Raw genomic sequence first — 23,778 nt, 5'->3', positions numbered from 1 at the left:
AGCCTTCACACACAGCAGCATTTCTTCTGTGTGCAAGGGTATGGCTGGGGCAAAATGTCATGTGGAGAGTGCTGCACTACAGCAAAGATTAGTTTACTCCCCTGGCAGCCTGGCTGGCAGCAGAACTGACACCAGCTCCCTCAGATTCAGGCTCTAACAATAATACTGTCAGTTAGGCTAAGCCTTCAGAGGAATTGCCTTCACAATTACCAAGTTAAATGCTTCAATCTGTACATGCCACAGCATCTCGTTCAATGTAAGCTTCGTGTGAGCTGGGAACTGCTTTTCCTCCATGCCATTTTATCTCAGTGATAAGTTATGAGCCAAACAAAATCAGTGCGTGGATGTGTTGCTGTTGTTACAAAATTACCTTTGCTCGTCCCCGCGCCCTGCGGTGTTGCTCGGCTAGGAACAATGGCAGCCATTGTTTCTCTAATCTCTTCTGGACGCACTGCTGAACTTCTAGCAGAACTGCTGCTGAAAGTTGATCGTGAGGGATTTGTCCCCGTCCTCCACCTGAACGCATTAGCTAAGCAATCCAAACACAATAACACATGACATAAACTTTTGTGTACACCCAAAGTCCTTTATCTCGCTACATCCTTGATTTAGCAAAGCAGGAGCTTAGCTGTAAGCAAAGCGTTTAGTGCCTGCTTAGCCAAGGCTCACATGTACTTTGCATAAAAGGGAAGAGATTACATTTGTCCCTACCTATAATAGAATACAGACTCCAGCAAGTAATACCCCAGCTTGACCAAGTCAATTTGCTAAGTATCAAGACATATCTGAGCAGCACAGCTCAGACTTGCTGTCTGTGGCTTTCCAGATGGACTAAAATAGAAAGCTGAAACAAGGCACTGCCTGAAAGGTTTTTTGACACTTTTTCTGTGCATGTGGTGTGCATGCTCTGGCTGTGGCCTCAGATCAGGGTTTAAGGGAGGTATTCTGTAAGGACAAGGGAGGAAGAGCCTGAGCAGGGAAGAGGGGGTCCCCACAACCAGAACAGAAACAGATGTGCTGCAGGGGGAGGGGAAGAATATAGGTAAGATCTGAGGAGACAGCTTGGGGAAGAGGTGGAGTAAAGCTTCCTATGGTCTTTCATCTCAGTGACCTCAGTGTGATTGTCCTTTGAGAATGGTTCTATAATTGCTACCTGTTCTTGTTGTTCTCTGCTGGCAGGGCTGTTAGGTCCAAATAAGTATTTTTCACTGAAGTACTTGCTTTGAATTTCCTCAGCCTTTTCCTCCCTTTTTTCTTTATCCTGGTGGAGCATCTTTCTGAACTGTTCAATATCTAGCCAGCACATGAGATCCATGCTACAAACAAATGTAAACAGAATGTTATTTCAATATTGAGTTAATTTCATCAACATTCTAAGACGTTATTGGTTTAACCACAAGCCACCACAGTGTTCAAGTCCTAAATACCAGGTCAGATTGGACTGAAAGTTTATGTCATTTTTCCTTTGCTAGCACCATCTGGTGAGACCTTGCACTTGCTGAACAGGCAGATCAAACACATAGCTTAAGGACCTCATTTAAGGTCCCTTCTGGGATACCCTGAGAGGAAAAACCTCCTTCAATGTGCTGGTGCTAAATCCATCAGGGATTGTGAACCAGAGCCATAGTGCAGAGCTCACAGAGAGAGTGGAAAATGAGACAGATGAGAATGAGAAGCAGTACTGCAGAGAGACAAGATGACACCCCCTGTTCTGCCTCCTCCTTCAGTCACCTGAGAGGAGAAGGGATGACAGCTGGGAACCTCAACCCCAAGAATCACCCTCTTCCTACTCCTACAGAAGTGCTCGAGCTGAAGTCCATCTGCAGTCCAGCAGACAAAATCAATTTATGGCAGATTTTGTTTCTAGGGCTTTCTGTGGGCTGTCTTTTCATCATTTACTGATTCTGCTAATTATTTTGTTATTCATGGTAAATGACAAATTATCTCCATATGCAGTTCTTGACCTACACATTGCTCATAATCATCTGAGTGGATATTATCAGTTTAAATTTGGTTTAGTGGAACATGTATTGGTTCTGGGTTTTAAACCAGAGGACAGAACAAGTGTCATACCTGCAATTTCAGTTGAATTTACAGGACTGTTCTGTGCCCATTTTCACTGTATTTGCAGCAGGAAATATTAAATCCAGAGAAGTCTGGTTCCCTTTTCCATCCAGTCAATAAATGACTTTTCAAAGCATTCAGCTCTGGGTAAAGCTTTCCAAAGCATCCGACTGCTTTAGGAACAGATGTCTCCCTTTCAAAAGTCTGGGGAAATCCTTCCAGACCCTACTTCTGCTCAGACTGAAGTTTCCTGATTTGCAAGTTCACCAAATGTAAGCAATCCAAGTTCCTCTGCTTTATGGTTACTTGCTGACATCTACCTATACCACCCGATCAAATGTGTCTGTCTTGTTGACAAAGCACAACCTCTAATCTTAAAGTGTGTGAGGTTAAACTGTTTCTAGAGGGGGCCTGTCCTAGTATACTCCACTTTTGCTTTTCACTGGATCAGGAGCATGTGCATGGTCACAGAATCACAGAATCAGCCAGGCTGGGAGAAACCTCCAAGATCATAAAGTCCAACCAATCACCTGACCCTATCCAATCAATTAGTCCATGGCACTGAGTGCCTCATCCAGGCTTTTCTTAAACACCTCCAGGGATGTCAACCCCACCAGCTCCCTGGGCAGCCCATTCCAATGGGCAGTCACTCTTTCTGTGAAGAACTTCTTTCTAAGATCAAGCCTAAACTTCCCCCAGTGCAGCTTGAGTCAGGCTACCAAGACTGACAAGTGGTAACCAACTGAGCCAAGGTGATGCCGATTGTCCTGCAATCGTGTGAACAGACCCTGGTTATGTAACCAGTCATGAATGGAACTTGGGTTAGTTTCTTACCCGGATTTGTGCCCAGGCACTCAGTAGCCTGTCCTTCCTGACACTTGAATCACCTACAACTGGGCAATAACAGAACCCTAAGTTTTGTTGAGGGGGCTAATGATGCATTTGTTGGGCTTTTGCTGAAATGTTCTGGCTTGCAGTAGTTCCAGGATCCCTTCCTCTCATAGTAGCATTGAGCATCTTTACTGTAGCATGGCAGCTGGACTTCAGAGTTACTAGCTCTGAACTCAGCTCTAATTTTATGACTTTTTAAAATGGTTTACTTCATTATGAATGTTTACAAAAGACAAATTCAACAGAAATGAAACATTTCTCTTCCTGGCTCTGTCACTTATGATGGGACTTGCCACTGATTAACACAGGGGCAGGAAGTCCCAGAGGTGACTCAGTGTACCTGCTCAGAATCTCATCCTAGCCAGTGCCTGATGCCTACCATTTGCCCAGGGGCTGTGCCAGACATTCATTGGGAAGCAGGAGGAAAACATTAGAACTTCATGTGAATATAATTTATAAAGAAATAAATACACATATACTGAGGGTGCATGCCAAAAAATTCTTAGTGATGGGGTGCACAAGCACAGAAGTTTGGAGACCACTGGTCTAGACAACTAACTCAGAAGTCACTGGACCATAGGCACCCACAGCATAAGAATTTCCATCTGAACTCAGTGCCTGCAAGCTTTTTGTAGTCCATGAGCAGAAATAGTCATTATGAGGAATGATCCTTTCAAACTTGGCTTAGATGCTACCTTCAGAATTAGAAGAATTGTGTCCAGAAGTGTCTATTTCTCTCTCTGACTACAAAGGCAACCTATGACAATAAGCAGAGGTGATGGCATTGAGTCTTGGCCAGAGGAATCCTTCACTAGATGCCCATCTCTGAACACTCTGTAAAAGCTGACCAGTATCAGATAAATGATAGAAGTGCTTGACTAGAAGCAACAGGCAATGTGTAAAGCATCAGCTCAGCGGAACCCAGCTTAAAGGAAGGAAGTGACAATTTAAGGACTTGCTAGCATTTACTTTTAAAGTATATTTCTCTTTTCCTACAACAGGGTAGAGATTAGTGAGGAGCTTGGGGAGGTGGGAAAAAAGAGAAAAAAGAAAGGAGGGAAGGAAAAGAAAGGAGGGAAGGAAAAGAAAGGAGGGAAGGAAAAGAAAGGAGGGAAGGGAAAGAAAGGAGGGAAGGAAAAGAAAGGAGGGAAGGAAAAGAAAGGAGGGAAGGAAAAGAAAGGAGGGAAGGAAAAGAAAGGAGGGAAGGAAAAGAAAGGAGGGAAGGAAAAGAAAGGAGGGAAGGAAAAGAAAGGAGGGAAGGAAAAGAAAGGAGGCAAGCTTACATTTACTTCTGCTAGAACTTTTAAGCAAATGGGTTCCCTTTTCCCAAAGCCCTGCACAAGCTGTATCTGCTAGGAGCCAGCACTTAATTTTGTTCAGATCAGTGCAAACACAAAGCTGTGGTTGCTCTCACACTGTGAGAATAATGTGGCTGTCTTCTATTTGTACTTTTTTATGACATCCAGCTTTACATTTCTAAATTGTCCTAAATTGAATCTGTACTGAAAATGAGAAGTTTTTACTCATTACAGGCTAATTGCTCTACGCGGGGGTTTGCCACTAATCAAAGCAGAAACTGAAAGCAGAACTGTAATGCAAACATGTTATGACAGGATAATTCCCCCCAAAAAAATGCTAAGATGGTTCAGTTGTCTGAAATGTGCATGTGTATTTTGTAAATATGCACCCAGGCATTTTGGGAAAAGAAAATGAAAATCCAGATAGCCCAAATCCCAGCAGAGACTCTGAGCTTAGAAATGGGTAAAAGAATGACAGTAAAGAAACATACCCAGCAGAGCGCTTGCTGAGGAACGCCCGGAACTGCTCTAGCTTCTCTTTGTCATGGATCAGGTCAGAGAGTTTAGGACCTGCCACCTCTTTGGGAACTTGACCTGAGTGCTGATCTTCTTTGAGAGCACCAAGGCAGGGCAGCACACCAGTGTCAGCAACAGCACTCTGAGGGAAGAAATTGTTTCACTTGCTTAGCTGCTTTGTTGATCTCTGTTTTTTGCTCAGTCTCTTAATCCTTGCATTAAACAACTTCTGTCTCTGCAAAACAGCTTTCTGATTGCTGAGAAAACAAGTTGAGTTAAAGGCTCCAGCTCTTAATTAGCTGTATTGTTCTGTTTGCTTCAAACACACCAGTATGTGCAGGTTCTCCAATCAAATAAACCAATATCTACCTCTAATTTACTTGAAATGGAGGTATTTACACAGGATTAAGGCCCCAAAATACATTCCACAGACCAGTGGAAACTGTCCTGTTGATTTCAATCATAGAGTGGTCTGATGTGGACGCAACTGACAGACCTGTCTGTCATTAACACGTTGGTTGTCAATCATTCCCCAAAATGAATGGTAGAAATTAGGCTGCTTGCTCCTCCAGACTGACCTGTAGCTTGGCTTTCGTTGTGGAGACTCAAAGTGTTAACCCTGTCTGACAGCAAAAGTTTGTTTGTGTTAGTAGGTACTTGTCTTACCTCATCCTTCTTGGAACTACTCTTGTGATGCAAAGCCTGGAGCTTTCTAAAGTACACAGAGTCCAGCTGTTGAGCTTCTTCCACCAACTCCACCTAATAAAAATAATATCTTAGGTCATCCCTACAGTGCACATTATAGACAGATGGGGAACTGGGTGGGCATCTTGCCAGGGACAGGAGATAGGGAAGATGTTTGCCAGCAATCAGACTAATGTTTAGGAGACCCTAGAAGTCACATCCTTCTGACAAATAATTCAAAGTTCTTGTAGAACAAAGTTTTCAGATCTGTGCAGCATCACATGTGGATTTCTACAGAACACCACTAAAAAACCTGATTATATCTTTGAGAAAAGAACTTTGTATTTAATATTTATATATATGCTGCATTATTTCATGTGTATATTTTGTATATAATACATTGTGTATGTTGTGCCACTTACCTGACCTTCTATACCAGGAAATTGTATGCCAGAGTGCCACTAAGAAGTAGAAAAACAGGTCTTAAAATTGTGACTTTCCCTGGGAAATGCCAAAAAAGAGAGTGCCACAGAGCTCCAGAAATGAACATTTCAGACAAGAAAGATGCTGTAGTGTTTAAACAATGAAGGTGAAAGCTTTCAGACCTTCAGTCTCATCCCCTTCCTCAGTTTTATAGCAGACAATGCCTTAAAGGAATAAATTGTGGACGATTAGAACTCATGAAGTATTGACAGTCTAAAACTTCATTAGAAACCTTAAATGTGTAAGTGGAGCAGTTCTCCGTGCAGCGTGCAAACAATCAGCAACTGCACAAGGCATAGTTTGCTGCCCCTCCCAGCTACCTAAGCCATTGCCTTGCAAGGTTAGGATATTTAGCAAAACTGAACCAATGCATTACACTGATCAGCAAGCTCGTCACAAAGGTCAGAAAGCTGTGGTGTTACTAGGCAAGAGTTTTTACGCCAGAGAGACAAGGGAGTTTTTCGATTACTATTCATCACTCCTTTGTCTAAATGCGAATGCCACCCTAATCGCCCTGTTAGCCGAATGCCTTCGGGCTCAGTGGAAATGTATTCCGCCGTTCTAACGCGCTTTGGGGTGTTCTTCCCTTTCAAAGTTTAAAAGTAAATAGGAAATAATTCAGAACATTTCCCCTGAAGTTTAAACAGAAAGCTGCCAGAGGCAGGATGACAGTCAGCAAGAAAAAGAAAATCGTTTCGTTTAAAGATAAAAAGAGACAGGTCCGCACTGACCCTGTCCCAGAGAAGCTACTGTGGACTCACCTAATTCTTGAGAAAATACCTCGTTTCATTATGGGCCAAATGGATCCTGTTGTACGGGAGAACAAAGGGGAAGGGTAGAGCCAGGGACTAAATAAAATACGAAGCAGACCTTGTCTGTGCTGGGAAGCAGTGTGCCTAAGCATCAGCCTGCACCTAGCACAAAGAGACTCTAGTGCCTCCTACAACAGGTCGGTTTGTGTCTCTGTGTTATAGCTCTTTACAAATGCTGGTATTGTGCGCTTAAAAGGGTTAGGTCTGGTTTTTCGTGCTCCGATGAAGATGTTTGCATCATTCGGGCAGGGAGAAGTGTGCGTGTAGCAGCACGTGCAAAGCAAAGCGACGTCTGAGCTGAAAGGACAATCCAGCCTGAATGATCATGGTTAACTCCGGCAGGGATCAGCTGCATTAAGGCAGAGGAAAAGGTTGTGTTTGCAGTTCTTGCTCTGGGGGAATTCTTGCGTTGCTAGAAGCAGTGACAACAGAATGCTGCCTTCAGAGAGTGCTCAGAAGTGGAGTGCTTTATATATGAAATGATGATATCGACCCTAGACAATCAGTATTGATAACACACACGGGCAACGTGCAGCCAGCAGAGCCTGCAAAGCTCATCTGGGAGAAATGGAATTTCAGATGAGTGAAAACATCTATCAGTTACAAGGTGTTCTGCAGCTCACAAGCAATTGTAGCTGAAATAGCAAAAAATTGTTTTCCCAAAAGCTCGGGAAAGCTGCTGAAATCAAAGTGGAGATTTTGCAGCTGGGTCTGGCTGAGCACATTTCAGTTTAGAAATTTCTGCAGTGTTCAGACTTTCAAAGTTTCTTAATGAAATTCAGTTATCACAGGATGAGAGGGAAGGCTCCTTTGTGAATTGGTTAGAAGGTAGAGAACACAAGATAAAGAAATAAATAACTTCAGCTACGGGGTGGGGTTCCTATCGCCGTCTCACAGGGATCTCCACTAAGGTTGTTGTTTTAAACATTCAGAAATTATCTGGAAAAGGAGGTGAGCAAGGAGGCAACAAAGGCTGCAAAATGAATCCACAGAGGAAAAGATTAAACTGACTGTGAAGAGCTGCAGGATTTCAGGACTCTTTAGCATCTGCGTGATAAAAGGGTAGCGGAATTCATTGGCAATAAACATGAAACCATTCCAGTGAGCTCCAAATTAGGACTTTCCATTAGTTGTTATTACTTAGTAAAGAGATCCTGGAATCATTGCAGATGGCTATCACCTTACAGTTTGCACATCCACTCAAAGTTCACCAGGAGTAAAAGGCAATTAGAATCATAGGAACAATTAGGAAAGAAACAAAGATCAAAACAGAAAACGTGATTCTGCCCCTGAAGCATCCTCAGCGCAGCAGATCTTGAGTACTGCGTGCATCGCATCAAAAGAAGGTAAAACAGCAAACACAGATGAGGCTGATGAGTGGAACAAAGGTATTGAGCTCCTTCCCTAGCAGGAGAGGTCAGAGTCAGGGACTCTTGAGTTTCAAAGAGATGCAATTGGAGTGGGATAGAACAGAAACGTGTAGGAGCGTAACATTGAGAAGAGGAGAAGGTACCAATTGTGCCCTGTTTGCCATGACATGTAAAACTAGGGCATGGGGTGAGGTTATCAGGGAGGGGATTGCAAACAAACCAACATAAGCTTTTTTTTTCCTTTTGCCCTCCTGTTACATGATTAAGCCATGGAACACACTGCTATGGGCAGGTGGAAGACAGGAAATTACTGAAGACACATTGACACAAATCCACAGGGAAATAATCCTCATTAAAGACTATAAACACCAGAATGTGGATAAAGCCTCTGCTTCATGAACCTCCTCAGCAGCAAAGTGCTGAAGCTGACCACGATGCTGTGTGGGGTTTTTTTCTGTTCTTATACTCTGTTCTTACATGTTTAATACTGACCACCACCTAACAGGCTCAAAAGACTCTTCTCAGCTTTGATTTGAAGTATCTGCTCTCCTAGTTGTGCATACCTGCCTGTATGATATAGTAACAGAACCACACTGCACTACAAAATTTCCACAAAAGGATTTCACAATCTTCTGAGGGGGCAATGTCTGCATATTCTCAGCACTTGCTGACAGCTGTATCAGCAGTAAGTGATGATGTTTCCTGTAAGAATGGAGATGCTTCATCTAAGGTCAGAGTGGAGCAAAACAAGAACAAGAATTTGCACCCTGCCCTCCAACTCCTCATTCACCATTGTAAGTTTCTCCTTCCATGTCCAAGAAAGAGATGTTAAAGCCTTGGATGCAAAAGTCTGACCTACACATGGCAAGTTGTAGGAAGGTTTACAAAGAGAACCATAGCATCCACCACTGCCTCCACCATTTCTTGCTCTTATTTGTCAAAAGCAGTCAGGATTGCAGGCATCTCCTCTGACCTCCATGACCTTGCAGAGTTCCAGCCTTCAAGGCCTTTCTGAGATTAGAACTGAGCACACCAAGCTACCTCCTCCAGCGAGCCTGCAGGGCAGTTTGCCTTTACAGGCAGCACAGCTATCGGGAAGTGTTTGGGGCAAATGCAGCTGGACCACTTTATCACATTTTCTCTTATGCTCAGCAGTAGCTGCACTTGAATCCTAACCACCAAGAAATCCTTTCTACATTCAGTATGGACATAGCATCCCTGTGCTGACACTGTACAGCTTATTTTGTGCTTATGACTGAAAACACAGAAGGCTTCTGAACAAGTCATCACAAGCAAAGTGCTTTTGATCAATGGTAAGACTGCAGGAACAGGACACTTCCTGAATGCAAACCAAGATTACACCCTAGCCAGATGCATTCCTCCCTGATTCACAGACCAAGGGGTCTATGGAGCCTGCACCTTCCTTTCAGGTGGGAACTCTGCTCTCCACAGAAAGCTCAGCCTACTCCATACAGCAGCATAGAAAGGAGTGGGTGAGCAAAACATCCCATAATACTTCTTCCTTCCTGACTAGAAATGTAAAAGAATTGCATGTGAAGGCTGTTTTGATTTTCTCCCCTGACAGGACTCTTTCATGGTGTCATCCAGAACAGTTACCTTTCCATAAGTGTCTTTGTCTGCTTCCATCATCTTCATCCATGGCTCTAGCAGAATGGTGAGGACATATTTTTCTGCTGGGTCAAAAAGATCCTCAAAGGCTGGGTCAATTTTCTGATAAATCATGTTTTTCTTACTCTGATGAAGTCCAATGTCCATACTGGCAGATGGGGCAATGTAGGTTGCATAAAGGAACTACAATAAAACAGAAGAGAACTGTCCCTCAGCCACCATCCATTCCAGTGGTCACAAGCCCTTTGAAGGAGAGAACGAATGCAGTGCCCTGCTGTATATTCTGAGCAGATAGCTGATTACATCTACCCTGGGTTTACCAATACAACTATTTTGTCCCAAGTTCAGTTATTGCACTGACTGACCTCTCTGCTGCTTTTACTCCTAAGTTTAGATCACAAAATCTTCATGTAACTGTGGCTTGGAGATATTTGGCTGATTGTTAGGTTCAGGTAACCCCAACCCTTACAGCAACATCACTTGGCATGGAGTTGCATTGCTGTTTGCAGGACATGTGCTGGGCCAGCTTGTGAAGGAGTCTTACCTCTTCTGAACACCTGGGGATTTGCAAACTTCAGGTTTGATGTCATGACAAATCCTAAGATTTCATTCTGTGCACAGAGATGCCCATGCAGGGCACTGTGACATTGATCAGCACCCTCCCCACAGAGAATCCATAGCAGAGAGATGGCAGTGAAGAGCTGAAGCCTAGCTCCTTCCCAAAGCAAGGATCCCAGGATGGTATTTTACAAAGCACACAGAGTTTGCCATTCAGCATGTGCAGCCAGAAGAGAGCTGAACCTGCAGAATGTTTCCTGCTCACTAGTTCATTCCTGAGGCACAGAGTAAATATTTTTTATTTCAAATGTTGAGGGTTTTTTCTTTTTCAGATGCTTCCTGAAGTCAGATTCTTAGATTTTTTTTTCCTCTAACATTTCATAAATTGCTCTGAAAAGATAAAAACTTCTCTCTCTCTTTTTTTTTGTAAAGGAATATCTTGGAAGAAGCTATTCCAGAATATCCTTCCAATAGATGATGTTCTGAGTACAGCTAGGGACTCAACTGAAAAAAAGATGCTGCTGTAATAAATTTCATGTAGCCATAAACCTTTTCTCCATGCTGTCAAAGTCTAACTAATTTTCAAACATATGGGCAGGGGAGCTGATTAGCAGCTTAAGTCAGAACTCCTCTCTTGCATGGAACTAAGGAGCCCATCCTCACTATTTATTATCAAGGTTTTGACAAGGAAGAATGCAGGTCTCTGATAGTTCTCCTCCTTACATTGCTAAAATCCAGCTGTAACTAGCAGATGGACAAAAATCCTCCAGTTACTCTGTGTTCAGGCACTAATAAAACCCTGCGGTGTTTAGAGTTCTAGCACAGTGGGAGAACGTTTGAGTACATTAAAGAATTGTTTCTGTTTGTTTTAAATGAAATTCTGATTTATTAGGCTCTTTCTTTCCAACAGCAACAGTGCCAGACTACATTCCCATTATTTTGAACCTTGAGAGTTTGAAACAGATCCTTGAGACTCTCCTGCTATGAGGTCACCAAGCAATACTGTGCTATGATGGCTGACATCCCTACACTTAGAACTTGTTATGATTAGCAGGATTCCACTCCCTTTTCAGATAGATCTAAATAATTGAAAATAAAGATATAAAGATGCTTTGTGGCTATTGTGGCCCATGTTATCAGTGCAATAAAGGCTCCCACGTGTAACAGTAACAACAAGGAATGAGGACATCCACAGGAAGAGTCCTAGCTGAAGAACAAGACCATATTTACCCTAAATTGTGTCCTTCTCAGCAAATTGCTAAATACATTTACATTTAACAGAGACAGCAGTGCACAGACTCACAGAATGGCAGGGGTTGGAAGGGAACTCTAGAGGTCACCCAGCCCAACCCCCCTGCCAGAGCAGAATCACCCAGGATGGGTCACACAGGAACACATCCAGGTGGGTTTTGAAAGTCTCCGGAGAAGGAGACTCCACAGCCTCTCCTGGCAGCCTTGCTCTAGGGCTCTGGCACCCTCACAGTGAAAAGGGTTTTTAGATCAGAAGTGATTTAAAAATGTGGAAGTTATTTTGAAGAACCCTAACAGTGGTAAAGTTTCAGCCTGATGCCAATTGTTTAACACACAGAACAGCCAAAGGAGAACGGACCAGACCAATGATACAAGGATGTGGTATAAGAAGAGGGGTTAGCTATTTTGCTACATTCCTCCACCTCTTATGACACATAAAAACACACAAGGGATCTGTTCATTGGTGAGAAGGGTCCAAAGGAGGTCCCCAGTATTTTAGTGCACATTTGACACAATGCCTTAAATGGCTGATCCCTTCTAGCATAGCTTCAAAACCAAAAGCAGATTGTATTTTGTACACCCCACAAGACTCTTGGGTGTAGCCCTTCCATCAAGATCTTGTATGAAATGGCCTCCTGAGTACATTTGCTATTCTTCTTCACTGCTGACAAAAAATATCAGCCTACAGAGTCAGAAACAGCCTAGTCTAAGAAAGCTCTGGCCAAACCCTGTTGCCAATCTGCTCACATAAACACTCTCAGAACATGCTGCCACAGTAGGGACTGCCTTTGCAGGCTGCTGCACCTGCAGAGCTGCCCCCAGCCCTGCAGAATTTCACATGCAAAACTGGAACATAATACAGATACTTTCCCCAGGAACAAGAGCTAGAGCTGGTCATACTTGTGAAGCAGAAGTGGGAAAGCAAGCTGGAGGTGTGCACTTTTCCAAACTCACAGGACCAGATCCTTCTGTAAAAAAAAACCATTACAGATGGCTTCCTCACGTTTGAAGGATTTAGAGTGTCTGAGGCGTTGGAAGGATTCTCTTATTTTTCTTAAGTTCTTTTAAGAATCCATTCTGTGGTATTTGACCCACCAAGTGAGAAGATGCACACAACCACTTTGTGATGCTACTTGCAGGTAGAGGAGAAATGAGGAGCTTTCATCTCACTGTCTTTTGCTAAAGGTTCAGTTGTGTCCACAGATCTGCATTGATCTGAATACAAAGACTGCAGGAAAGCCAACTGCAGAGAGTTCTAGGCATGCCATAAAGGAGGGCAAGTGTCTGTGTTCACATCCTTCAACACTGGAGCAATGAAGTTAGCAAGATCCTGGGGGAAAATACACTGCATCCTTTAAAAAGGAATATTCCTGGCCTGGTTTGACTCCCGTGTTGTGGAAGCCTTGTAGTTTTCTGAAACTGGGTGGGATAGTGAAACTGTTTATTTGCCAATCTCCTAAAGGGCCAAAAAGGAAAAGTTACATTACATGAACTTAAAGGTTATGGGATTCATACAAGACTCTTAAGCATGTGCTATCAAATGCACACCATACTTCAGTTGCTCCTTCTGTAAAACACACAGAATTTTCCTGTCAGCTATCTATTTTCCTATAAATGTATTGGAATAAGAGATGGACTGAACCCAAAACCCTATCTGGAAATTTGGTCAGAGTTTGTATCTTGAAATTACTTTTAATGGCTTGAACCTGCAGTCAGAAATGCTTTGCAAATTCAGATTAAATCTTTGATGTCATTTATGATTTCACAAATCAAGGATTGTTTGAGCTTTGGGGTTTGGTGTGCACCCATCCCCAGATGAGGAGGCCTTGGTGAGCAAGCTCATAGCTGCCTGAGTGAAGCACGAAACAAAAAAGGTTGAAGTCCAAGTGCTTTGTTTTTCTGCCCAATGGTGTGGAGCTTGCTCTGATCTAAAACTTGTGCAGCTGCTTGGCAGAATCATTTGGTGGCAGAATGCAATGCACTGGCTGATCTTAAATGGAAAGGCCAAACTGCCTTAACTGCTGTCATCACTTCCCTCTAACACAACTCTTGTGTCTGCCTTACAGATGACACTACCCTGCAGGGTCACAATGACAGCTACCTTTATCTGAACTGATTCTGCTGCTAAAACGTTGTGATTCCCATACCTGGATGGTCTTTTCTAACTCAAAACCATTTCTTTATTGAATACTACAATGTGTTTCTTTATTGCTTTTCTTTCCCCATTTCTTTTGCACTCCTATCCCTGTATTTGTATCCACATTCCTGGATGATGTCTACTACTCCTTGCTTCTCCTGTCCATCAGATAGAATTCTCACTGCAGTTCCTTTCCCTGGATGAATGAATATGCACCTTGGAATGTATTTGCTTACTCTGTTGTAAAGCTGAGATAAAAATGCCTAACAACTGAAACAATGAGTAGCAGATACACAGCAATCCAGGTTTGCTCTTGTTTCCAACAGGAGGCAGGCAGAACAGATGCAGAATACTCTGGATGTCTCTCACTGTAACAAATAGCAACATGTACACCACAACGTGTTGTGCAAATCTGATCCACATTCTCCCAGGAGTGTATGGAATGACTATCTCATTGTGCCAAAGGTGAGCACAGAATCTGGGGAGGCATCTCTTCCCTAAGCAGACCCTGCAGATTGGATGCAGCTTGACTCTTTGCTGTGTTCCAATGAAAACAAGAATCATTTTTGTGCAGCCTTAAAAGGCAAGCTTGAGAATGATACCAAATGTTGCAGCACATGTGTTGATTTGTTATGTTACATTTCAGCTGTTAGTTATGCTAATGGAACAGTTTCACATACTTGGGTCTGATGTATTTACTTTAATGGCTCTGTGTTTGCTGCTCTCTGCAAGTGCCTGATGTACGATGTTCTGCTGGCACCAGCAGGCCAGCACTGGAAATGAGACAGGCAAATAAAGCCTGAGCCTCAATTCTCAGCCCTGCAACCACTGCAGAAAGAGTTTAAGATGGTGTGGAAAGAATCAGAGAATGGCAGGGGGTGGAAGGGACCTCTAGAGATCATTTAGTCCAACCCTCCTGCCAGAGCAGGATCACCCAGGGGAGGTCACAGAGGAACACATCCAAGCACGTTTTGAAAGTCTCTAGAGAAGGAAACTCCACAACCTCTCTGGGCAGCCTGCTCCAGGGCTCTGTCACTCTCACCATAAAGAAGTGTCTCCTCATGTTGAGGTGGAACCTCCTGTGTTCCAGTTTGCACCCATTGCCCCTTGTCCTGTCACTGGGCACCACCCAAAAGAGACCATCACCTTCATCCTGACACCCACCCCTCAGATATTTATAGAACAATGATCAGATTCCCCCCTCAGCCTTCTTTTCTCCAGACTAAACAGCTCCAGGGCTCTCAACCTTTTTTCACAGCAGAGATGTTCAAGTCCAGAAACCAAACCAAAAACCCTCATGAACCATGACCTACAACAAAGCATAGTGGAAAATGAAGGCATGATCTAGATATGGTTAACTTACACACCTGCTGTGAGTGGGGTCCCTAGCCACAAATGGGCCTGGGCAGAGATGGGAGACAGTCAGTGGCTCTCAGCCTTGGGCCACGAGTAGAGCTGGAGGGAAAAGCCACTAAATAGGGCAGCAGCTCAAGTTCACAGGAGAGGGGGAGGAATCGATGCCTTGGCCTCTGATTGGAGTTTCTGTACAAATAACACTGATTCAGCTGAGAATTCTGGACAAATATGCAAAATTCTTTGCCTTAATAAAACCTCCAAGCAGGATGACAAATTTAAGGCAGTCCAGATGCTCAGTAACGTGAGCCACACGAGATCACTGCTCACTGCTCTCTGCAGGTATTTGTTCCACCGCCATGTGAAGCAGCCTGTGCTCTGTCACAGCCTGTACCAGAATAGGCAGAGAGGATCCACTCCTACGCAAGGTCTGCAGCAGAAAACAGACTGAAGCTTCACAGAGTCATTTTAAAAGTTGCTTGGAGTTATTCTAATGAGATCACACTGCTGCAGCCTCCTTCCCAAGCAATATCAGACCCCTCTGCAGTCAGTGATAGCCACCAGTACCCATTTCACCCATTTACCAGTTCCCATTTGGTTTGTTTCCTGTTTGATTAACGTGCATGGTTAATTAAGAACGCTCATTTATAGGACATATCAGTAACTGAGGGTCTACAGATCAAAAGGGGGGATGAGGACTGTGAAAAGAGCATAATGATGCCCTGACAATCAGAAAAAGAAAAACAGGACTGATGATTAAGATCTGATTTTATGACCAATGTTTGGACTTTGGACCTATCAGAGGCCTGGACTGTGAGACCTGTAATTCTACTCCACACAGGAGGTGGAAGGAAAGGTACAAAAAGAATTAAATGATCTATTAAAATATGTTCTCTTTGATGTTAATGCTAAGCAGCAGTTTCCAAATATGACAGAGTAGCAAAGGGGAGATTAGGTAAATTGAGTATAGCAGATCAAACTGAGCCTAGGAATCAAACTCTGCATGTTTAACATTTAAATCAAGAAACTTTGTGGAAACAATCCAAAGAACTTCTTTTCCTGTCCACATCCCAGATATACTTTGGTGAGGGTTGTCAAGATTTGGAAACTTTCCTGCTTTCTATCTTCTTTTCAGTCTTCACACTGAACAAATGTATTTGTGAAGGGAAAAGAGATTATTTACAACTTACTTGAGCTTGCTTGCATATTTTAAAAGGATGAAGAGTTTCTTGGTAGAAAAGCTGCTGATATGCCTGCAGGTCAAACCAGAAGTACACGCTGTTCTTCCACAACTGGAGATGAAAAATGCTGTAAGTTACTGCTACCCAAACAGCACAGCTCTAGCACAAAGGCTGACTTTCCAAGGCAAGTAATTACTTAGCTCCTTGGAGTCATCATAAATCAAGCTCAATTTAAGATGGATTTAATATTCTGTTGCATACTGGCAGAAGAACAAGATATTTAATGGCATCATCACTGTGATGCTGTATCTTTTATTGTATCCTTTATGCATAATTGACCATTAAAATCATTAGCATTGTAGTTAACATTTGGAGAGTAGCCACATTTCGCTGGCATAATGCCAGCAGCAGAGATGCTGATAATGGACATGCAGGATTTGTGTGATGCAGCAGTAACCAGAACAATTGAATACTGTGCACTTGACTTTGTCACTGGGACCACCATTACATGGTTGCTGTGTGGGTTTCTCAGTCCTGGCTCCATTTCATCAATTCAAACAAACATCAAAAGATCTTTCAGAAGAAGGAGACTTCCCCAAATCCTGTTTTAATCATGTGCCTATGAGATTTGGATCTTTAAAAATACCCTGTAACCCTCACCACTGGCCAATAAAGTGTTCCAAAAAGATAGGGACAGGAAACTTTGCTTCAAAAGGTGGCCTGCCAGACCTGGCATGTGAGTGAAACAGGCTCCACAGCTGTAGACAAAACCTTAAGGAAATAATATTCCAAAGGAGCCTGGCACCTGCAGACCTGGAGGACATGTGGGTGGGTGCCTGTCTCCCATGGAAAAATAATTTGCTGCTATTTAGATTTCTATCTATGCACATCTAACATTTTTAGCTGAAGGCATTCAGCTTTGGAAAGACTGGCTCTTGCCTTCTGGCAGCCAAAGGCATTTCTAGCTACTGCTGCTGGACTCTGGGTTGTGCCAGTGGTGAAACAGATAGGCAGCTCGATTGCACTCAGACCTTCCCTCAAGACTCAAGTCTTCTGCAAATTCACCAGAGGCTGGCTCAGGTTTGTGAGTCGCTCCCATCAATCCAAAACTCACACCCAGCAATGACTGATGGCCCTGCTGCCTGCAGAGCAGCAATGGTGTTACACTTCTCAGAAATCCAAGGAGCTTCGTGGAAGCAGAAGAAGGTTTTTAAAACGTTGGAGATTTTGGACAGCACTCACCCAAGCAGCAAGAAGCAGGCAGATTATCATGAGTAATAGCATCATGCATTTTCCATGGTTTAAAAAAAAGAAGGGGTTGATGGGTTGAGACCTCATTTTTCCTGCCAAGTGAAAGGCTCTTTTTGAAAATGGTTATTCTTTTTGTGTGTTTTCTTTTAATCCCTGATGGTACAATCAGCTTTCCAATGGGTTTAAGACAGTTAGGATCTGACAGCTTGGTTAAGACCCGTCATTAGTTTGAATATACACATGAACAGTTTATTGTTGTTGAGGGATTGGAGGCTCACCAGTAATAATTCATTCAGTCATCAATCTTTCTTTCTACATTTTTTTTTGTTTCAGTCTGGCTGCTCTCTGTAACTTGGCATTCAGTCAACTGTGGACTAAATTATCACAGGGTAGGAAAATCCTCATACCTTATTCCCTGATTTCTCACAGAACTGTGTGAAGTGGTAGCCTGCCCTGTTCTCCAAATAAAGAGACTGCAGCATGCTTTCCATTCTTGATCCCCTTAAGACAACACTGCCAGCAGCACTGTTCCCCTGGACAAATGGAAGATAGTTATTCAGCAATGACTAGCAGGCTTTTGCATTTTCAAATACCATAGAGGGCCATGCAGTGTGCTCAATCAGCATCTTCATCTCCAGAAACTAGACCCCATGCAGCTGATCACAGCTCTCCATAGCATTTTCCCATTAAATATTCACAGCCAATGGAACAAGTCTGGTGGCTGAAGGCACACAGAGAAGCAAAATGACCACGGCATCTCTTAGGAGGTTCCTCAATACTTGAAACAGAAAAACAATCCTGCCCTTAATTCTGTCATTGACTCTTTAGCTCTGAAGCTGGGCAATCCCAATCATACTAAACCATAGCATTTAGATGTCAAAAGTTGTCTCAGCTCAGGCTACTGAGGTTTGAATTAAGGCAAGTTAACAAGTGGTTACTTGGTCAAGCCTCAAAACAACTAACTACCATGGAACAAAAGATGTGTCTCCCGGGGTTACACCACTGACATCAGCAACAAAGTCAGGAGCATTTTAGGAAGCAAGAAATCCATGCTCTTCAATGTGGCCAGCCCCTGAGTGTTTGAGGAAGAAGACACCCATTTTGACAATGCCCACAGACAAGCCAGAGGAGGTTACAAAGTGATAAATCGGCTTCTGATAATCACAAGAGAGAAACTTCAGCTTACTTGCCATCTCTGACAGCAAAGTGGGAGCAGATGAGTGTGGTGGCTAACAACCAAACAGTGAGAGGGATAGAGAAGGGCAAGCAGAGGCCAGACTCCTGAGGCAGAGAAGATACTCCTCCCCAGTACAAAGGTAAACTATGAATCCCTGCACTCCCCTCTGCATCAGATTTGCAATGGCAAATTGTGGGGATCAGACCCCAAGTTCCAGCCTAGCCCTGTAAGTGCCCTGGCCAGAGAGAAATTCTGCATGAGGAAGGTGTGTAAAAACCACTAGTTCATGGCAGGAACGTCTCCTGAATATAAATTTCTGCCTGCAAGTGTCCCCTAAGTGCAAAGACTAACCTTTTCCTCTGTCAAAATTAACAGAGAAGTAAAAGTATTGTAACAAAGTGATAAACAAAGTATGATTTTGAAGTAAAAGAGAAGGCTGCAGAGGGGCTCTGGAACAAGTTCTGCACCATGAAGGTGCTGGAACACTGCCACAGGTTGTCCAGGGAGGTAGTGGAGGCTCCATCCCTGGAGATATTCAAGGGCAAACTGGACAAGGCTCTGGGCAAGCTGATCTAGTGGAGGATGTTCTTGGTGAACTACAAGGGGGTTGGACTAGGTGGCCTTTGGAGGTCACTCCCAACCCATTCTATGACTCTCTGATTCTCTGCGCTCAAGTGATCAGCAGACACCGTGTGTGTGTGAAGGGGCCCACATTCCACAGTGTGGGGGGCTTTTTGAGTTGTGAGGCCATGGGTATTAATAGCTGCAGGAAACAGTAGGCTGTTTTAAGACCATTCCACAAATGTGAGAGTTTTGGATATATTTTAAATGGCCAGGTCTTGACATCTCACAAAGTCAATTTGTCAGCATTTTAACAGTTACTGAGAAAACGCTCTGCTGTGCAGCCTGCTCCTCCTGAGGTTTGCTGGATGGAAGGCCTGCTTAGCAGGCAGTAATTCAGGAAATACAAGACTGAAGTACACAAGCAATAAGGAGAAACTGCACAAGTGAAGCATTTGCTTCTTACAAATGTGACTACTTCAATGACTGGGAGGGCAGATGCAGTTCACTTTAAGCCTGCTCTACTTTCCCAGACAACAATTCCACTGAAGCATTTCCATTTCTCCAGTGAGTTTCCCATAGCAGCCAACTGAACACATGGTCACCATGGAGAAGATCAACACTTTCTGGTGAAAATAACCCCTTGTACATGCCATGATTTCCTAGCAAATAGGTGACAGGACACAGCAAACGCTGATGTTCTGGTTGTACCTCTGCAGAAGGCATTGACAGTCACATAATCACACCAGTTCTTCCCCAACACTGTGTCTGCTTTCTCTTCCATACTACAGAGTAAAGTGTTTTACACCAGGATCCCAAACAGCTGATACTGTCAAGTGGTACTTACTGAGAGCAGCTCAGCATAGGTGTACTTTCTCTGACCCTGGTATCCTGAGACTTCGGTGTCCTCTAAACCTAAGCAACGAATCGTGTCTCTGCTCATTGACTCTGCCCTGAATCCACAAACAAACAACATTTAAAACACACATTCAAGAAAACAAACCAAAAACCTAGGAAAGTCAATAAAGCAAACAACTAAGAAGGGGCAGGAGAGAGTAGTGTGCCATGGTGAACAGCAGAGGAAAAAGGGAGTAATAAATGTGAAAAATGTAGAGGAACTTTTTTTTTCACATGGAAGTCACTGCCACAACACCAGAGACAGGGGAAAGGCTGCAAATGTGTGTAAAGAATATCAACAGTTGCACAAGAGAAGTGAAACAACTGGAGACATAAATCCTTTTGTGTTGTGGCACAAACAAATGAGAAACTTACCAGCCAAGCATGCAGTCTGTAGCATAACTCTGCTTCAGCTCAGCAGATTATTGTCCTCAAGGCAAGTATGAATGAAACCAGCAGAATCTCAAAGCCTCTCATCAAGATTTGTGGTACATTGGTATACAGAAAGATCCATAAGGGGCTGCTGTACTTACCACATTCTGCTGCTTGAAATATCCCTTGGGGAGCTCTGATCTGATGGCAAGGTTGGTGATAATCCTGATGATATCTATAAAGAGAAATTTGGTGTAGCTTCTTTTAATAAACTTACTGAGTTTGTTCTATTTTTCTAAGAGAAGTAAAGACAAACTAGGCCATTCTGGTGGTTTTCCCACCTGTGCCAGTTCTTAACATGTGCTCATGAACATCTCAAAAACCCTTCAAGGGTTTGCAGGACTACTTTTCTTTGTCAAACACAATCTATAAAACCACAAATTGCATAAAGCTTCCCTGGATATCCTGCAAGATTCTTCAGCACACCACAGCTTTACAGCTGCATTTTTAAGAGGCAGAAATATGTTACTTTGTACAGAACTACAGAGGATGCCAGAGGGGTTAGCATCTGAACAAGCTGTAGCTCACGAGAAAGGGGAGAAGAGAGGGAAGAGAGGGAAGAGAGGGAAGAGAGGGAAGAGAGGGAAGAGAGGGAAGAGAGGGAAGAGAGGGAAGAGAGGGAAGAGAGGGAAGAGAGGGAAGAGAGGGAAGAGAGGGAAGAGAGGGAAGAGAGGGAAGAGAGGGAAGAGAGGGAAGAGAGGGAAGAGAGGGAAGAGAGGGAAGAGAGGGAAGAGAGGGAAGAGAGGGAAGAGAGGGAAGAGAGGGAAGAGAGGGAAGAGAGGGAAGAGAGGGAAGAGAGGGAAGAGAGGGAAGAGAGGGAAGAGAGGGAAGAGAGGGAAGAGAGGGAAGAGAGGGAAGAGAGGGAAGAGAGGGAAGAGAGGGAAGAGAGGGAAGAGAGGGAAGAGAGGGAAGAGAGGGAAGAGAGGGAAGAGAGGGAAGAGAGGGAAGAGAGGGAAGAGAGGGAAGAGAGGGAAGAGAGGGAAGAGAGGGAAGAGAGGGAAGAGAGGGAAGAGAGGGAAGAGAGGGAAGAGAGGGAAGAGAGGGAAGAGAGGGAAGAGAGGGAAGAGAGGGAAGAGAGGGAAGAGAGGGAAGAGAGGGAAGAGAGGGAAGAGAGGGAAGAGAGGGAAGAGAGGGAAGAGAGGGAAGAGAGGGAAGAGAGGGAAGAGAGGGAAGAGAGGGAAGAGAGGGAAGAGAGGGAAGAGAGGGAAGAGAGGGAAGAGAGGGAAGAGAGGGAAGAGAGGGAAGAGAGGGAAGAGAGGGAAGAGAGGGAAGAGAGGGAAGAGAGGGAAGAGAGGGAAGAGAGGGAAGAGAGGGAAGAGAGGGAAGAGAGGGAAGAGAGGGAAGAGAGGGAAGAGAGGGAAGAGAGGGAAGAGAGGGAAGAGAGGGAAGAGAGGGAAGAGAGGGAAGAGAGGGAAGAGAGGGAAGAGAGGGAAGAGAGGGAAGAGAGGGAAGAGAGGGAAGAGAGGGAAGAGAGGGAAGAGAGGGAAGAGAGGGAAGAGAGGGAAGAGAGGGAAGAGAGGGAAGAGAGGGAAGAGAGGGAAGAGAGGGAAGAGAGGGAAGAGAGGGAAGAGAGGGAAGAGAGGGAAGAGAGGGAAGAGAGGGAAGAGAGGGAAGAGAGGGAAGAGAGGGAAGAGAGAAGAATCACTCAGACTAGGAGAGAAATGGGGCATCCTGCCACACCATCACTGACTGATTTGAACAAAATCATTCTGTGGTGTTTTAGAGACATCAGCTGCATTCAGAGTGCCCTCAGTAATTCACCCAGAGCTGCTGCTGCTCTTTCTAAGTTCCTGCAACTTAGCTAGTTCCTGTCTACATGGCCTGCAGCTAATCCTGGGTCATTCACACACCTTGCAAAGCCAGAAGCAGTCTCTGTTAAAGGGAACTGATTCTGGCTTCCATTCCTGTTGTGATCAGCAGGAATCTGGCTCCTGAGCCCAGCTTCTTCTGAACAGGAGCTCTGTCCCACTATGTCCCTTTTTAAATTATCACTGTAGTCCAAAACTATCCAATTCAAATCAAGAGAAACTGGTGTGGCACAGCCCATCCTGTTCTTGATACTGGAACCACAGCCTCATGTCACATTCCCAAGTGCCTTCTGTCCTGAGGCTTAACACAGAGTTGCTTGAAAAGCTGCAATGAAATTGCCTCTCAAAACCAGGATTTCAGGGAAGAAAAGAGCCAAAAGTGAGGTAGCCACCTGCAAGTGTTGTGTGGCTCTCCTCCTCCCCCTCTACTCTGCCCTGATGAGGTCACAGCTGGAGTACCGTGTTCAGATCTGGGATCCCTAGTTCAAGAGGGACGGGAAACTACTGAAGAGACTCCAGAAGAGGACTGCAAAGATGGTTAGGGGACTGAAGCATCTCTTTTATGAGGAAGCCTGAGGGACATGGGGCTGTTTAGCCTGGAAAAGAGAAGACTGAGAGGAGATCTGATCAATGCTTATCTAAAGGGCAGGTGTCAAGAGGATGAGGCCAGACTCTTTCCAGTGTTACCAAGCAGCAGGGTGAGGGGCAATGGGCACAGACTAGAAAACAGGAAGTTCCACCTGAGGAAAAACTTCCTTACCTTGAGTGCAGCAAAGCACTGGAATAGGCTGCCCAGAAAGGCTGGGGTGTCTCCTTCTCAGGATATATTCAAAACCCACCTGGATGTGATCCTGCTCTAGGTTAACCTGCTCTGGTAGAAGGGGTGAACTAGATGACGGCCCGAGGTCCCTTCCAACCTCAACCATTCTTGTGATTCTGTGATCAGCTTCCTAACAGCCAAGCTCCAAATTTTTGTTTCATTGAGTTCAGGGAATTTTTTCATTAGTTTTGATGGGACAAGGCTTTGGTTTTCAACCCTGCAACCCTACCTACCTGAGGAAGGGATGGCGGTATCCCTGGCATGCAAGACTTAGGTGTCCAAGGTACTAATGATACTATTTGTGGAAAAGGATCAATGTCCACCCTTGGTCTTTCCTGGCACATGTGCCAGAGCTTCAGTCTTGCACTGGCAGTTTCTATTGCTGTTGAATGAGTGACACAAAATCTGGGACCCCTGAGAAAGGAAAAAAAAAAGCTACTAAGTAGAACTTTCCCAAACCAAGCAATACCAGGCTGTTTGGCTTCTTTTTCCACAGGATGGTGTTTGCTGTGTCAAGATACGGTGCTATGCATGCCTAGAATCAAAAATCAGTTAGTGCTAAAGCTGGGTTCAGAACTGGAAGAGTGCAAAGCTAAACCTAAGTT

General features: G+C 44.1%; 1 protein-coding gene across 1 annotated transcript in view; it reads right to left on the bottom strand.

The window, feature by feature from the left end:
* Positions 1-23,778, bottom strand: part of LOC137452561 (regulator of G-protein signaling 22-like) — a 42,932-nt gene that overhangs the window by 15,816 nt on the left and 3,338 nt on the right. Inside the window, exons 5-14 of the mRNA XM_068161046.1 lie at positions 23,407-23,587; positions 20,647-20,720; positions 20,064-20,169; positions 17,886-18,011; positions 16,237-16,338; positions 9,736-9,930; positions 5,436-5,528; positions 4,745-4,911; positions 1,154-1,316; positions 371-529 (exon numbers count right to left, since the gene is read on the bottom strand). Coding sequence (XP_068017147.1) covers positions 371-529; positions 1,154-1,316; positions 4,745-4,911; positions 5,436-5,528; positions 9,736-9,930; positions 16,237-16,338; positions 17,886-18,011; positions 20,064-20,169; positions 20,647-20,720; positions 23,407-23,587 — 1,366 coding nt within the window. The remainder of the gene's footprint in view (positions 1-370; positions 530-1,153; positions 1,317-4,744; positions 4,912-5,435; positions 5,529-9,735; positions 9,931-16,236; positions 16,339-17,885; positions 18,012-20,063; positions 20,170-20,646; positions 20,721-23,406; positions 23,588-23,778) is intronic.

This window comes from Melanerpes formicivorus, unplaced genomic scaffold (assembly GCF_026170545.1).
Source record: "Melanerpes formicivorus ecotype bairdi unplaced genomic scaffold, bMelFor1.0.p_v2 SCAF_56, whole genome shotgun sequence".
Taxonomy (NCBI): domain Eukaryota; kingdom Metazoa; phylum Chordata; class Aves; order Piciformes; family Picidae; genus Melanerpes; species Melanerpes formicivorus.
The sequence above is the reverse complement of the archived record's forward strand: the minus strand, read 5'-3'. Positions and strand labels throughout refer to the sequence as shown.